At 48.8% G+C, this 14,456-nt stretch overlaps 2 protein-coding genes across 2 annotated transcripts; both read right to left on the bottom strand.

Annotated features, from left to right (window-relative positions):
* Window positions 1-635: 635 nt before the first annotated feature.
* LOC149432943 (uncharacterized) lies at window positions 636-8,471 on the bottom strand. The gene is made up of 4 exons (XM_089664785.1): window positions 8,304-8,471; window positions 2,141-2,363; window positions 1,427-2,089; window positions 636-763 (listed from the first exon to the last, which is right to left on the bottom strand). Exons 1-4 carry the CDS (start codon window positions 8,469-8,471, stop codon window positions 687-689), a joined length of 1,131 nt encoding a protein of 376 aa, XP_089520911.1. The 3' UTR covers window positions 636-686.
* On the bottom strand, window positions 3,923-11,879 carry TCTA (T cell leukemia translocation altered). Its single transcript, XM_089664780.1, has 3 exons — window positions 11,639-11,879; window positions 9,962-10,016; window positions 3,923-9,089 (listed from the first exon to the last, which is right to left on the bottom strand). Exons 1-3 carry the CDS (start codon window positions 11,844-11,846, stop codon window positions 9,047-9,049), a joined length of 306 nt encoding a protein of 101 aa, XP_089520906.1. The 5' UTR covers window positions 11,847-11,879; the 3' UTR covers window positions 3,923-9,046.
* Between the last annotated feature and the right edge of the window lie 2,577 nt (window positions 11,880-14,456).

The following is a 14,456-nucleotide window of genomic DNA, read 5'->3' as shown; positions in this document are numbered from 1 at the left end:
CTAGTTCAACTAAGCTTTAAAGATGAAAGACAGAAGCTGATTGGTTGTCACGCAGTCTGGCGATGAAAAGTACATTTTAACGCCAACACACCCTTAGAAGCGTAGTGACCAAGCTGTCAGCGACATGACCGAGACAAGCTCTACCCTAGCCCCGCCCCCACAAAAAAACAATGCGACAACCACAGTGGTCATGTGATCAAGAAATCCATCCTGTCAGCCTTAAGTAAATGGGGCGTGGCAGGCAGGGAGGGGTTATTTTTATGAATGCGTTTACTTCATTGGTTGCCAGCCTCCTGTCAATCACAGGGCCCGCCTTCCTTGTGATGGACAGCTGCAGGGATTGTGCCTGTCATCCTTCTGTATAATGACCATATTTGGACAATGATGTCACCAGCGTCCCCGCCCCTTTGTTTACTATTAGGGAATCTCCCACCCGGCGGCTGAATCAGGAAATTCCCGGCTCTCAAGCTGATCCTCAGGCTTCAATCGCTGACCCAAAACTAACAAACCTGACAGTTCATATTCTATACATGGAGCCAGGCGACTGGCATTTCCCCAGAGTGCCATCGATGTCATCCTCCATGATTACCCCAATACAGTGCTGATGTGATTATTCAAAAATGAAACAAACTCCATCCTGTACATTCCTTTATTTCTCAGCAGTAATCACATCATGGCAGCAGAATCTACAATCCCCTCCAGGGCGGGGCTATGTCTAGGGAGGACGGTGCAGACTTGTCACCCGCTTCAGGCCTGGCAATACCTCGTATCGGGAAGAGGGCACAGTTCTCACCCGCTTCAGGCCTGGCGATACCTCGTATAGGGAAGAGGGCACAGTTCTCACCCGCTTCAGGCCTGGCGATACCTCGTATAGGGAAGAGGGCACAGTTCTCACCCGCTTCAGGCCTGGCGATACCTCGTATCGGGAAGAGGGCACAGTTCTCACCCGCTTCAGGCCTGGCGATACCTCGTATCGGGAAGAGGGCACAGTTCTCACCCGCTTCAGGCCTGGCGATACCTCGTATCGGGAAGAGGGCACAGTTCTCACCCGCTTCAGGCCTGGCGATACCTCGTATCGGGAAGAGGGCACAGTTCTCACCCGCTTCAGGCCTGGCGATACCTCGTATCGGGAAGAGGGCACAGTTCTCACCCGCTTCAGGCCTGGCGATACCTCGTATCGGGAAGAGGGCACAGTTCTCACCCGCTTCAGGCCTGGCGATACCTCGTATCGGGAAGAGGGCACAGTTCTCACCCGCTTCAGGCCTGGGGATACCTCGTATAGGGAAAAGGGCACAGTTCTCACCCGCTTCAGGCCTGGCGATACCTCGTATAGGGAAGAGGGCACAGTTCTCACCCGCTTCAGGCCTGGCGAAACCTCGTATAGGGAAGAGGGCACAGTTCTCACCCGCTTCAGGCCTGGAGATACCTCGTATAGGGAAGAGGGCACAGTTCTCACCCGCTTCAGGCCTGGGGATACCTCGTATAGGGAAGAGGGCACAGTTCTCACCCGCTTCAGGCCTGGCGATACCTCGTATAGGGAAGAGGGCACAGTTCTCACCCGCTTCAGGCCTGGCGATACCTCGTATAGGGAAGAGGGCACAGTTCTCACCCGCTTCAGGCCTGGCGATACCTCGTATAGGGAAGAGGGCACAGTTCTCACCCGCTTCAGGCCTGGCGATACCTCGTATAGGGAAGAGGGCACAGTTCTCACCCGCTTCAGGCCTGGCGATACCTCGTATCGGGAAGAGGGCACAGTTCTCACCCGCTTCAGGCCTGGCGATACCTCGTATAGGGAAGAGGGCACAGTTCTCACCCGCTCCAGGCCTGGCGATACCACGTATCGGGAAGAGGGCACAGTTCTCACCCGCTTCAGGCCTGGCGATACCTCGTATCGGGAAGAGGGCACAGTTCTCACCCGCTTCAGGCCTGGCGATACCTCGTATCGGGAAGAGGGCACAGTTCTCACCCGCTTCAGGCCTGGCGATACCTCGTATCGGGAAGAGGGCACAGTTCTCACCCGCTTCAGGCCTGGCGATACCTCGTATCGGGAAGAGGGCACAGTTCTCACCCGCTTCAGGCCTGGGGATACCTCGTATAGGGAAAAGGGCACAGTTCTCACCCGCTTCAGGCCTGGCGATACCTCGTATAGGGAAGAGGGCACAGTTCTCACCCGCTTCAGGCCTGGCGAAACCTCGTATAGGGAAGAGGGCACAGTTCTCACCCGCTTCAGGCCTGGAGATACCTCGTATAGGGAAGAGGGCACAGTTCTCACCCGCTTCAGGCCTGGAGATACCTCGTATAGGAAAGATGTCAACGTTCTCACCTGCTTTAGACTTGTAGATAACTATGACAGCTTGTTTATACTATATAGGATAGATTTCATAGTTATCTACAAGTCTGAAGCAGGAGAGAACAGTGACATCCATCCTATATAGTGTATAGAAGGTATCTACAGAACAGAAGCAGGTAATAAAGTGTGTAACAACCTCCGTGTTCATACAAGATGTCCAGGGTATCTACAGGCCTGAAGCAGGTGCTAACTATGATATCTTTCCTGTATAGTGTATACAATGTATCTCCAGGCCTGAAGCAGGTGATAGTTTGTTTATATGATATAGGACAGATATTACCTGCTTCAGGCCTGTAGATACCCTGGACATCTTGTATGAACAGGGAGGTTGTTACACACTTTATTACCTGCTTCTGTTCTGTAGATCCCCTGCACACCTTCTAGATATAGTAAGGATGTCACAGTTATTACCTGCTTCAGGCCTGTAGATTCCCCCTATACAGGTCAGATGTCACAGTTATTACCTGCTTCAGGCCTGTAGATTCCCCCTATACAGGTCAGATGTCACAGTTATTACCTGCTTCAGGCCTGTAGATTCCCCCTATACACTATATAGGTCAGATGTTACAGTTCTCACCTGCTTCAGGCCTGTAGATTCCCCCTATACAGTATATAGGACAGATGCTACAGTTCTCACCTGCTTCAGGCCTGTAGATACCCCCTATACAGTATATAGGTCAGATGTTACAGTTCTCACCTGCTTCAGGCCTGTAGATACCCCCTATACAGTATATAGGACAGATGCTACAGTTCTCACCAGCTTCAGGCCTGTAGATACCCCCTATACAGTATATAGGACAGATGCTACAGTTCTCACCAGCTTCAGGCCTGTAGATACCCCCTATACAGTATATAGGACAGATGCTACAGTTCTCACCAGCTTCAGGCCTGTAGATACCCTGGACATCTTGTATGAACAGGGAGGTTGATACAAACTTTATTACCTGCTTCTGTTCTGTAGATCCCCTGCCCACCTTCTACATATCAGAAGGATGTTTACAGACCTATTACTTACTTTAGGTCTGACAACACCCATGATGCTGGATATATATATAATACCAAAGTAATAATTTATCACCTGCTTCAGCTCTGTAGACACTCAATGAACCTGTTGAAAGCGATCAGTGGGAGTGGCCGTTTGGAAGCCCCGCCTTTATTACAATCGCATGGATCAGTGCCAGCCTTGTAATGAGAAATAATCCACCTTGGCAGAAGTGCAAAATTAGTTTGTTTTCTTTTTCTCTCAGACATCTGAACTCTAAACCCCTCCCTCAGCTGGGTGTCCCCTCCCTCAGCTGGGTATCCCCTCCCTCAGCTTTACTGAAGGGGGTCACTGCGCACAAAGAGTTATACAGCCCGGTGTCATTCAGCCCTCGAAGCACCAGTACAGTCCACCTAAGCACACTGCAGGGGATGCCACAAGCCATGTGACAGGCTGCTTGGAACGTGATCTCAAGCTCTGCGCAGGCTGCAGAGAAGAGCGCAGCGAGTCAATCGCACCCCATGACCAGAAATCTGACATTTACAGAAAAAAAAAAAAAATCAAATATTTGGAACCAGGAAAATGGCAAATCGGTTGATGTTGTCCTTTTATTTATAACGTCATTTTTCTAGAAGTGAACCCATCAGAATAGAAATAAGGGAGCTGACTTGTCTGACCTCGTCTGACCGCAGCACAGCCATTCCCAGGACCAATGGCGCAATTCTAAATAATCTGCTGAGAACTCATCCCATCCCCCCCCCCCATTAGATGGATCTCCACTGATCTAATACACCCCCCCCCCAAAAAAAATCTCTATTTGTGTGAAAAAAGTATACAAATTTAATTTGGGTGCGGCGTTGCATGACCGCGCAATTACCCGTTAACCGACCTATAGCAGAAATACTGCTACAAGGTGGCACGGGTGCGCAAAATCACTTGTATATATACGCAACTCTGCGTTTCCTGGGTAGGGGGCGCACGAGCCGCGCATACCCAACCCACGCCGCCCTGTGTGGCCATCAATCGCTGGGCCCCGCCTAGTGAATCTCCGAGGGGGAGGAGAACCGCCTTCCTCCCTGTCAGCTGGGACACGCTGCACAGCACAGCCATCCTGATCAGTGTGCTTACAGTGAAGCACACAGACCCCGCCCCCTAGTAAAATACTTCCTGTAGTTAACCCTTTAATCGGTTTTCATGTTAACCCCTTCCTGCCCAGTGCCATTAGTACAGTGTCAGTGCTTTTTATCAGCAATGATTGCTGCATTGGTGTCAGAATGTCCGCCGCAGTCCCCCTAAGTACTGGGGAAGTCAGTGACACCAAGTCAGTTCCCGTCCAGTGTCAGAATGTCCGCCGCAGTCCCGCTAAAAGTACTGGGGATGTCAGTGACACCAAATTAGTTCCTCCCAGTGTCAGAATGTCCGCCGCGGTCCCGCTGTAAGCCGCTGATCGCCGCCATTACTAGAAGAAAAAAAAAAAAATTCCAGTATCTATACCGCCATTTGTAGACGCTATAATTTTCACGTAAACCGATTAATTTACATGTATTGGGAATTTTTTTTTTTTTTTTAGCAACGACGCGGAGAACACCACATTTTGCCCTAAATTTATGATGAAATTTAATAATTTTTTTTTACTGGACATGTTTAATGATCACTGTATTGGTGTCACTGGGGTGTCAGTGGCAGTTAGTCAGTTCCCACCCAGTGTCAGAATGTCCGCTGCTGTAAGTCGCTGATCGCCGCCATTACTAAAAAAAAAAAAAAAAATTTACATTAAAAATTTTTGTATCTATACCGCCATAACTTTCGCATAAAACAATTAATTTACACATATTGGGATTTTATTGATTAGCAGAGACACGGAGCAGAATACATTTTGGGCTAAACTGATCAAGAAATTTTATTTTTTACATTTTTTTTACCGAATATGTTTTATAGCAAAAAGTCAAAAATATATTTTTTTTTTTTCAAAATTGTCAAGTCTTTTTGTTTACTGGACATGTTTATTGATCACTTTATTGGTGTCACTGGGGATGACAGTGACAGTCAGTCCCCTCCCAGTGTCAGAATGTCCGCCGCAGTCCCGCTGAAAGTCACTGATCGCCGCCATTACTAGAAGAAAAAAAAAAAATCCCAGTATCTATACCGCCATTTGTAGATGCTATAATTTTTACGTAAACCGATTAATTTACACGTATTAGGATTTTTTTTTTTTTTTTTAGCAAAGACACGGAGCAGAATACATTTTGACCAAAATTTATGATGAAATTTGATTTTTTTTACTGGACATGTTTAAATGATCAATGTATTGGTGTCACTGGGGTGTCAGTCAGTTCCCACACAGTGTCAGAATGCCCGCCACAGTAAGTCACCGATCGCCGCCACTACAAAAGAAAAAAAAAAATAAAAAAATAAAATTCCAGTATCTATACCGCCATTTGTAGACGCTATAACTTTCGCATAAAACAATTAATTTACACGTATTGGGATTTTATTTATTAGAGGAGACACCGAGCAGAATACATTTTGGCCAAAATTGAAGAAATTTTATTTTTTACATTTTTTTTTTATTGAATATGTTTTATAGCAAAAAGTCAAAAATATATATTTTTTTTAAAATTGTCGGTCTTTTGTTTACTGGACTTGTTTAATGATCACTGTATTGGTGTCACTGGGGTGTCAGTCAGTTCCCACACAGTGTCAGAATGCCCGCCACAGTAAGTCACCGATCGCCGCCACTACAAAAGAAAAAAAATAAATAAATAAAATTCCAGTATCTATACCGCCATTTGTAGACGCTATAACTTTCGCATAAAACAATTAATTTACACGTATTGGGATTTTATTTATTAGAGGAGACACCGAGCAGAATACATTTTGGCCAAAATTGAAGAAATTTTATTTTTTACATTTTTTTTATTGAATATGTTTTATAGCAAAAAGTCAAAAATATATATATTTTTTTAAATTGTCGGTCTTTTGTTTACTGGACTTGTTTAATGATCACTGTATTGGTGTCACTGGGGATGTCAGTGGCAGTTAGTCAGTTCCCGCCCAGTGTCAGAATGTCCGCCGCAGTCCCGCTAAAAATCGCTGATCGCCGCCATTACTAGAAAAAAATAAAAATCCCGCCATTTGTAGACACTATAACTTTCATGTAAATCAATTTACACGTACTGGGATTTTTTTTTTTCTTTTCTTAGAAGCGAAGACACGGAGCAGAACACATTTTGGCCTAAATTTATGATGAAATGTGATTTTTGAAAAAAATTTTTTACTGGACAGGTTTAATGATCACTGTATTGGTGTCACTGGGGTGTCAGTGGCAGTTAGTAAGTTCCCACCCAGTGTCAGAATGCCCGCTGCACTGCCGCTGTAAGTAGCTGATCACCGCCATTACTTAAAAAAAAAAAAAAATTTTTAATTAAAAATTCCAGTATCTATACCACCATTAGTAGACGCTATAATTTTCACGTAAACCGATTAATTTACACGTATTGGGATTTTTTTTTTTTATTTTTTTTAGCAAAGACACGGAGCAGAATACATTGTGGCCGAACTTTCTGATGAAGTTTGATTTTTTTCACTGGACATGTTTAATGATTACTGTATTGGTGTCACTGGGGTGTCAGTGGCAGTTAGTAAGTTCCCACCCAGTGTCAGAATGCCCGCCGCAAGTCACTGATCGCCACCATTACTAAAAAGAAAAATAAATTAAAAAATAACAACAATATTAATAAAAAAAAAAAATTAAATTAAAAATTCCAGTATCTATACCGCCATTTGTAAACGCTATAATTTTCATACAAAATAATTGAATTTACACGTATTGGGATTTTATTAGCAGAGACGTGTCGCAGAATACATTTTGGCCAAAGCGGATGAAGAAATTAGATTTTTTACTGAATAGGTTTTATAGCAAATAGTCAAAAAAAAAATTTTTTATTTTCAAAGTTGTCGGTCTTTGTTTATAGCAAAAAAAAAAAAAAAAAAAATTTGCACAGGTGATCAAATACCACCAAAAGAAAGCTCTATTTTTTTGAGGGGGGGGGGGGGGGGGGGAAAGGGACATTCATTTATGTACAGCGTTGCATGACCGTGCAATTGTCAGTAAAAGTAACGCGGCGCCGTATTGCAACAAATGGCCTGGTCAGGAAGGAGGGGGGGGGGGGGAATCCTCTGGAGGGTGAGGGGTTAAAGACTGAAGCTTCAGCCTGAGTGTGACCAGCATTTCACGCAGGACGTAGTGATCACATGATTGAGAACAGTTCCGATTGGCTCCTGAGCCTTACTGATGGACCCAGACTGATATATAGTGGTTGTGCACAGCATTGGCTGCTATCTGTCCGATGGGAGACCAATGTTCCCCTAGCACAGGGGTGTCAAACTGGTGGAAACTACAAGTCCCATCATGCCTCTGCCTTTGGGAGTCATGCTTGGAACTGTCCATCTTGCAATGCCTCATGGGACTTGTAGTTTGGCAACAGCTGGAGGGCCGCCAGTTTGACACCCGTGTTCTAGCACAAGGGGTTAGCTGTACGATTCTGCTTTGCTAGTTAGTAATTTATTGACCCGGGATCCATATGGACCCATCAGTTGTCCACCCACCCATCAGTGAAGGATGAAGATGACAACCCTGAAGTACGCACCAAGAACAAGCAGCTCCCATATCTTTACTCTGCTAGGCTGGGGGCACAGATTGCACCTCCCGTACCCAGAATTCCTTCCTTCTCAGGGTTGCTAGAAGTGACAGAATAGACCTGGCCAGTCTGCAGAACTCTAAGTGGTCACCAATCTCATACAATCCATGATGTTCCTGGAGGAGCCAGGCGATAAGGCAGAGAGGAGATGACGGGGTCATCATATGCGGTCAGTCGGTGATATACATTCCATGTCTGTCTAGCAATCATTCCGCTGTAGCAGAGTCCATCGTGAGATAATCGAGGCCGAGCTCCTCCTCCCGCGCAGCACCAGGGAGGAGTCATAGTGGTCCCCCTTGAAGGCAGAAGTCATGGTAGCCCCCTCCTCAACGTGAAGGCGAGAGTCATAGTAGTCCCCCTTGAGGCCAGAAGTCATGGTGGCCCCCTCCTCAACATGAAGGCGAGAGTCATGGTAGTCCCCCTTGAGGACGGAAGTCATGTTGGCCCCTCCTTCCCTTGAAGGCAAGAGCCATGGCGCCCCACCTCCGAAAGGCAAGAGCCATGGCGCCCCACCTCCGAAAGGCAAGAGCCATGGCGCCCCACCTCCGAAAGGCAAGAGCCATGGCGCCCCACCTCCGAAAGGCAAGAGCCATGGTGGCCACTCTCAAAGGCGGGAGCCATGGTGGTTCCCTAGTCACATCGCTCCCTTGGAGCGCACACACCAACCACGGTATAATGAGCCAACCTGCAGATCAAAGACTAATCCATCACGCCAAGGAAAATACACGCGGTCACGCCCCCACTCAGGAGCACCCATCTCTGTATACATTCTGCAGGATGAAGATGACTGTCCATAAAGCAATGTCAACATGGAGCTCCATACGCATCTATAGCTAAGGCGATATATCTCACAAGACGCAGCCAGGAAGCCATTATGGCGCCGTGTTCAGTCCCGTCTTCCCGTGCAGCAATTAGGATGGAAGAAAACCGGGAAAAGGACGCGGCTCAGCGTCAGCCATATCCGTTGCTGAGGGTCACACCCAGCGGAGGGGGTGCCCAACACTCGACCTCATGTCACTCCTGGTGGCTCTTCAGGGATTCCGTGCTGGAGCTTTCCCTGCGGAAGAAACACCTCGCAGTCATTTTGTGATTGGCCAGTACTGGAAACAAAACACCGATGTTTGTCAGCGCGATGACGTGCCACAAATGCAGGTGAGCGCCGGGACTGTGCGCAACACAGGATTAGCCCCGCCCCCATATGACTTTCAATTCTGCTTAAGGGGTGGGGCAAAGCAGAAAGGACTGAGAACTCGCTATAGTTTCTAGGGACAGTGCTGTGAATATCTATTCCCCCCTCCTAATGCCAAATAAGGGGCCCCAGAGACACCCACTGAATGGGCCACACCTTTGTCAGTTGTCCTTAGTCTGCCTGTGCAGGATAAGCTGAAAAAACGGTTTTATCTAGCAAGTCCCTTCCCCTCTTCTGCACACATTGCCATGAAGGCACACCCTTGAGGAACCTCACATGGTGCCAAGCAAGACCCAGTGTTCCCACTATTGGCTCCACCCATAATGGACTAGTCTGGGGTGGAGTAGGTCTGGGGGTCATACCCTCCCGAGTCTTCTCTCATGGCTGACCTGTAAGGGAAGGGCGGGGCTTTATTCTGGTAATCCCATCCCCCCGACTCTGGCACTCATGGCGTCCCCTGAGGAACCTCCTCACCACACTGAGACTTCTGGTGGCGCCACTAGAGCGCTGTACACCCGGTATGGCCCCAATGGGAACAGACTGCCATGGAAGAGTGGGAGGGGTCTTTCTGCCAGGGCCTGCCCCCCTCCAGATGCACCACACTGCCTATCCTACAGACCCTAAGGTGTTCAGGGCCCCACCCTCACTGCAGCCCCTCCCATGACCCCACCCCAATGGATGAGAAGAGCTGTGGGTGGAAACTTGTATCTGGAGCTTTCCCATCATGCATAGCTACTCACCAGATATTGACGTGGGAGGGGTATTCCGGAGTACCGCCATTCTGTCCCCCTGGACCTGAAACCAGAGAAAAAGTGATAGTTATGATGGGGGGGGTCTCTGTGACTGATGGGGTGCACTGGTAGATTGAGGAAGAGGGGGTATCCCAACCTATCAGAGTGCACTGTTGAATTGGGGGTGGGGTCTCCCAGACTATCAGGGTGCAGTGCAGCATGGGGGGCTGGGAGTCTCCTGGCCTACTGGGGAGCATTATTACATTCAGGGGTTTGGGGAGATCTCCCAGGGTATCAGGGTGCAGTGTTGGAATGAAGGTATATTGGAATATATCAGGGTATTGGGGGGGGGGGTTCTCAGGGGTGCAGGGATGGTATATATCAGGGTATTGGGGGGGTTCTCAGGGGTGCAGGGATGGTATATATCAGGGTATTGGGGGGGTTCTCAGGGGTGCAGGGATGGTATATATCAGGGTATTGGGGGGGGTTCTCAGGGGTGCAGGGATGGTATATATCAGGGTATTGGGGGGGGTTCTCAGGGGTGCAGGGATGGTATATTGGTATATATCATGGTATATTGGAGACCAGAGGGTATGTCGGGGGGCAGGGGTGGTATACTGGGATAGAGTGATGTATATACGTGGTACGGGGACAGTATATTGGGGTCGGAGTATTTGGAAGTATATCGAGGTGCGGGGGGTATACATAAGGGTTTATCAGGAGTACAAGGACAGTACACTGGGGTATATCAGGATATTTTGGGGTACACGGTATATCAGTGGTAAAGGGACAATATACTGAGGCATAGCAAAGTATTTGGGGTACAGGGGGGTGTATATATGGGGGAATATATGGAAATTGGGGGGTACAGGTATATTTAGGGGTACAAGGGGCTATATGGTGGTATTTTGGGTCACAGGTGTGTGTGTATATATATAAATAAAATTATTTAGGGGTACACGGGGTATATATGGGGGTGAGAGTACAGGGAGATATATATATGGTACAGGGAGATATATATGGAATTGGGGTATATATATATATATATGGTGGTATCAGAGTACAGGGGTATATCTTTGGGTAAAGGGGGCTATATGGCGGTATTTTGGGTCACGGGGGGGTATATATATAGGATTATTTGGGGGTACATATGGGTGTATATATAGGGGTACAGGGAGTATATATGCAAGTATTTGAGTATAAATAGAAGTATTTGGGGGTACAGGGAGTATATATGGAAGTATTGTGTGTACAGGGGGTATTTGGGGTACAAGGAGTATATAAAAAAAATAGTATTTGGGGGTACAGAGAGTATAGACACACCCAAGTATTTGGGGGTACAGGGAGTGTACAGCTGGAAGCATTTGGGGGTACAGGGAGTTACACCTGGAAGCATTTGGGGGTACAGGGAGTTACACCTGGAAGCATTTGGGGGTACAGGGAGTTACACCTGGAAGCATTTGGGGGTACAGGAAGTTACACCTGGAAGCATTTGGGGGTACAGGAAGTTACACCTGGAAGTATTTGGGGGTACAGGGAGTATATATTTGGGGTACACAGGGCCTCATCTACACACCACACTGCCAAGGCACCCCTGGACGGTGACGCCCCTTTTTACCAAGCCCCGCCCCGTGTCATGTGATCTCAGGAAACCCTCTCTCATTATCTCCCGGGGTCTCCGCTCACCCTGCCGGTAGTAGAAGGCGGTCACGGTGGGTCCGTAGCCTCTCCAGGCCAGGTGGATGGCGGTGACACTGAGGATCAGCCAGGCCAGCAGCAGGCGGAAGATGGCGGCTCTCAGGTCATTCCTGTCCCATTCGTCACCGAACTCCGAACCCAGAGACAGGACCTGAGCCCAGAGCTCAGAGAGCAACTCCGACCCCCACACCGCCATCTTCTCCCCTCACCCCGCCATCTTACGGCGAGACCCGCCCACAGCCCTGCCCCCCGCACCGCTGAGACCCGCCCATAGTCCTCTCGCTCTGCCAAATCCTTCCTGTCAGTCACCGAAAAGCCCCGCCCTCCATGCTTGTCAGTCATCACGCTGAGCCTCGCCTATCAGCCTATCGCTCCCCTGTATTTTGCTTGCACCAAGCAGCCCCGCCCCTCGCCTGTTAGTCATAGGCTCTTACTCCAGTCCGCCCACTAACAGAGCCCGCTGGGTGGGGCCGAAATACAGTTGGGAACGCCCAGTGCTTGTTACCTGGTTCCCATAGCAACCAAACATTGTCCAGCTCCCATGTCTAAAGGGATGACAGGGTGAAGCTGATTGGCTGCTGGGGTTGCTCACCAGGAGTAGAGACCTCTGGGCCAAGACCTGTGTGAGGAGAACCTGTCAGTCCAGCTCTGTGAGGGGTTGATAGACGAGGTGGGGGTCCCACCATCACTATAGAATGACTGACTGTAGGGGGGTATTACTGTTGAAAATGATGTGTGTTTGGCTGTCATGGTGATCCTCAGGCTTCTGCCCTGAATCTGAGTACAATAAACCAATCATGGTGTTCTCTCCTCCCCCTGTTCCTACCTGCCCTGAGCTCTGCACCGTACATTTACCATCATGGCAAACCCTACACAATACTAACTTACCCACCCTAAACGGGACGGCCCGCAGTGGGATATCCACCCTAAACGGGACGGCCCGCAGTGGGATATCCACCCTAAACAGGTTGACCCACAGAAGGATATCCACCCTAAACGGGACGGCCCGCTGCGGGATATCCACCCCAAATGGGATGGCCCACAGAAGGATATCCACCCTAAACGGGACAGCCCGCGGCGGGATATCCACCCCAAATGGGACGGCCCACAGAAGGATATCCACCATAAACGGGACGGCCCGCGGCGGGATATCCACCCCAAACAGGATGGCCCACAGAAGGATATCCACCCTAAATGGGATGGCCCGCGGCGGGATATCCACCCTAAATGGGACGGCCCACAGAAGGATATCCACCATAAACGGGACGGCCCGCGGCGGGATATCCACCCTAAACGGGACGGCCCGCGGCGGGATATCCACCCTAAACGGGACGGCCCGCGGCGGGATATCCACCCTAAACGAGACGGCCCGCGTCGGGATATCCACCATAAACGAGACGGCCTGCGGTGGGATATCCACCATAAACGAGACGGCCTGCGGTGGGATACCCATCATAAACAGGACAGCCCGTGGTGGGATATCCACCCTAAATGGGACGGCCCACAGAAGGATATCCACCATAAAGGGGACGGTTTGCGGCTGGATATCCACCGTAAACGGGACGGCCCATGGCGGGATATCCACCCTAAACGGGACGGCCCACGGCTGGATATCCATCCTAAACAGGACGGCCCATGGCGGGATGTCCAACATAAACAGGACAGTCAACGCTGGGATATCCACCCTAAACAGGACGGCCCACGGTGGGATATCCATCATAAAAAGGACAGTCTATGGAGGGATATCCACATAATCAGGACGACCCATGGCCAGATATCTACCATAAACAATATGGCCCATGGCAAGATCTCCTCCCTAAACAGGATGGTTCATGGTGGGTTATCCACCCTAAACAGGACGATCCAAGGCGAGATACCCATCATAAACAGGACGGCCCATGGGGGGCTATCTATCATAAACAGGACGGCCCATGGGGGGCTATCATAAACAGGACAGCCCTGGGTTGCTATTCATCATAAACAGGACAGTCCACGAAGGAATATCCACCATAAACAGAACAGTCGATGGTGGGATATCCTCCATAAACAGGATGGTCCATTCCGGGATATCCTCCATGAAGAGGTCACTATAAAACCCCTTGGAGGCCTTTATCACCCTCTCTGACTCTTCTTGGGGCATCCTGTCTTGGTGACACCCATCATGGGGACTGAAACTGAGGAATTCTCCTCACCAGGATACAGGAACCAATATCAACCTTGGAGAGACTTGATCCCTTCACTCCAATAAAAAAAACTGCCAGTTTTGGGTTTTATAGCCTTCCATGGCATTTCTGGCTGTGTTCAGGGTCTCTGACCTGATGGAAGGTGACTCAATGACTGAATCAGGCCTGTATCTTCATCTTTCTTCCCCTCAATCTTGACAGTGAAATTCATCCCCACTCTGAGTCTTCCACCACCAGGCTTCACAGTAGGGATAGTGTTCTCAAATTGATGAAAAGCACCGTTTCTCCACCAAATTCTGCACCAAAAACCTTCTGGCTCTTAGTTTTCCAGTTCTCCAGGGTACTCTGGCTATGTTCAGGGTCTCTGGTCTGCTGGAAGGTGATGGAAGACTGAACCAGCCCTGTATATGGAGGAGAGCCCCATTTTTTGTGCATTTTGGGCACTGTGATCCGCACCCTATGTTTTGGTGAGATAGTGACCGAAACATTAGAATACTTCCTTTGCATGGCATCCCTGTGCGTTGCACTGTTTCGCCTCTTTTTTCATATTTGTATATACCTCCACCCTTCTTTCCCTCAATCCTAACAATGAAAACTATCCCCACACCATGAATCTCCCACCA

The sequence above is a fragment of the Staurois parvus genome, unplaced genomic scaffold (genome assembly GCF_062004578.1).
Source record: "Staurois parvus isolate SC_StPar_1 unplaced genomic scaffold, SC_StPar_1.0 ptg002041l, whole genome shotgun sequence".
Lineage (NCBI taxonomy): Eukaryota > Metazoa > Chordata > Amphibia > Anura > Ranidae > Staurois > Staurois parvus.
Note: the sequence above shows the minus strand (reverse complement) of the source record. Positions and strands in the feature narration are given on the sequence as shown.

Coding starts and splice junctions, on each gene's coding strand:
- LOC149432943 (XM_089664785.1), bottom strand. CDS start 8,471: ATGACTTCCGTCCTCAAGGGGGACTACCATGACTCTCGCCTTCATGTT. Junction 2,090..2,140: donor TGCCCTCTTCCCTATACGAG/GTATCGCCAGGC, acceptor TCCCTATACGAG/GTATCCCCAGGCCTGAAGCG. Junction 764..1,426: donor TGCCCTCTTCCCTATACGAG/GTATCTCCAGGC, acceptor TCCCGATACGAG/GTATTGCCAGGCCTGAAGCG.
- TCTA (XM_089664780.1), bottom strand. CDS start 11,846: ATGGCGGTGTGGGGGTCGGAGTTGCTCTCTGAGCTCTGGGCTCAGGTC. Junction 10,017..11,638: donor CGCCTTCTACTACCGGCAGG/GTGAGCGGAGAC, acceptor CTCTGGTTTCAG/GTCCAGGGGGACAGAATGGC. Junction 9,090..9,961: donor CCCTCCCACGTCAATATCTG/GTGAGTAGCTAT, acceptor TTTCTTCCGCAG/GGAAAGCTCCAGCACGGAAT.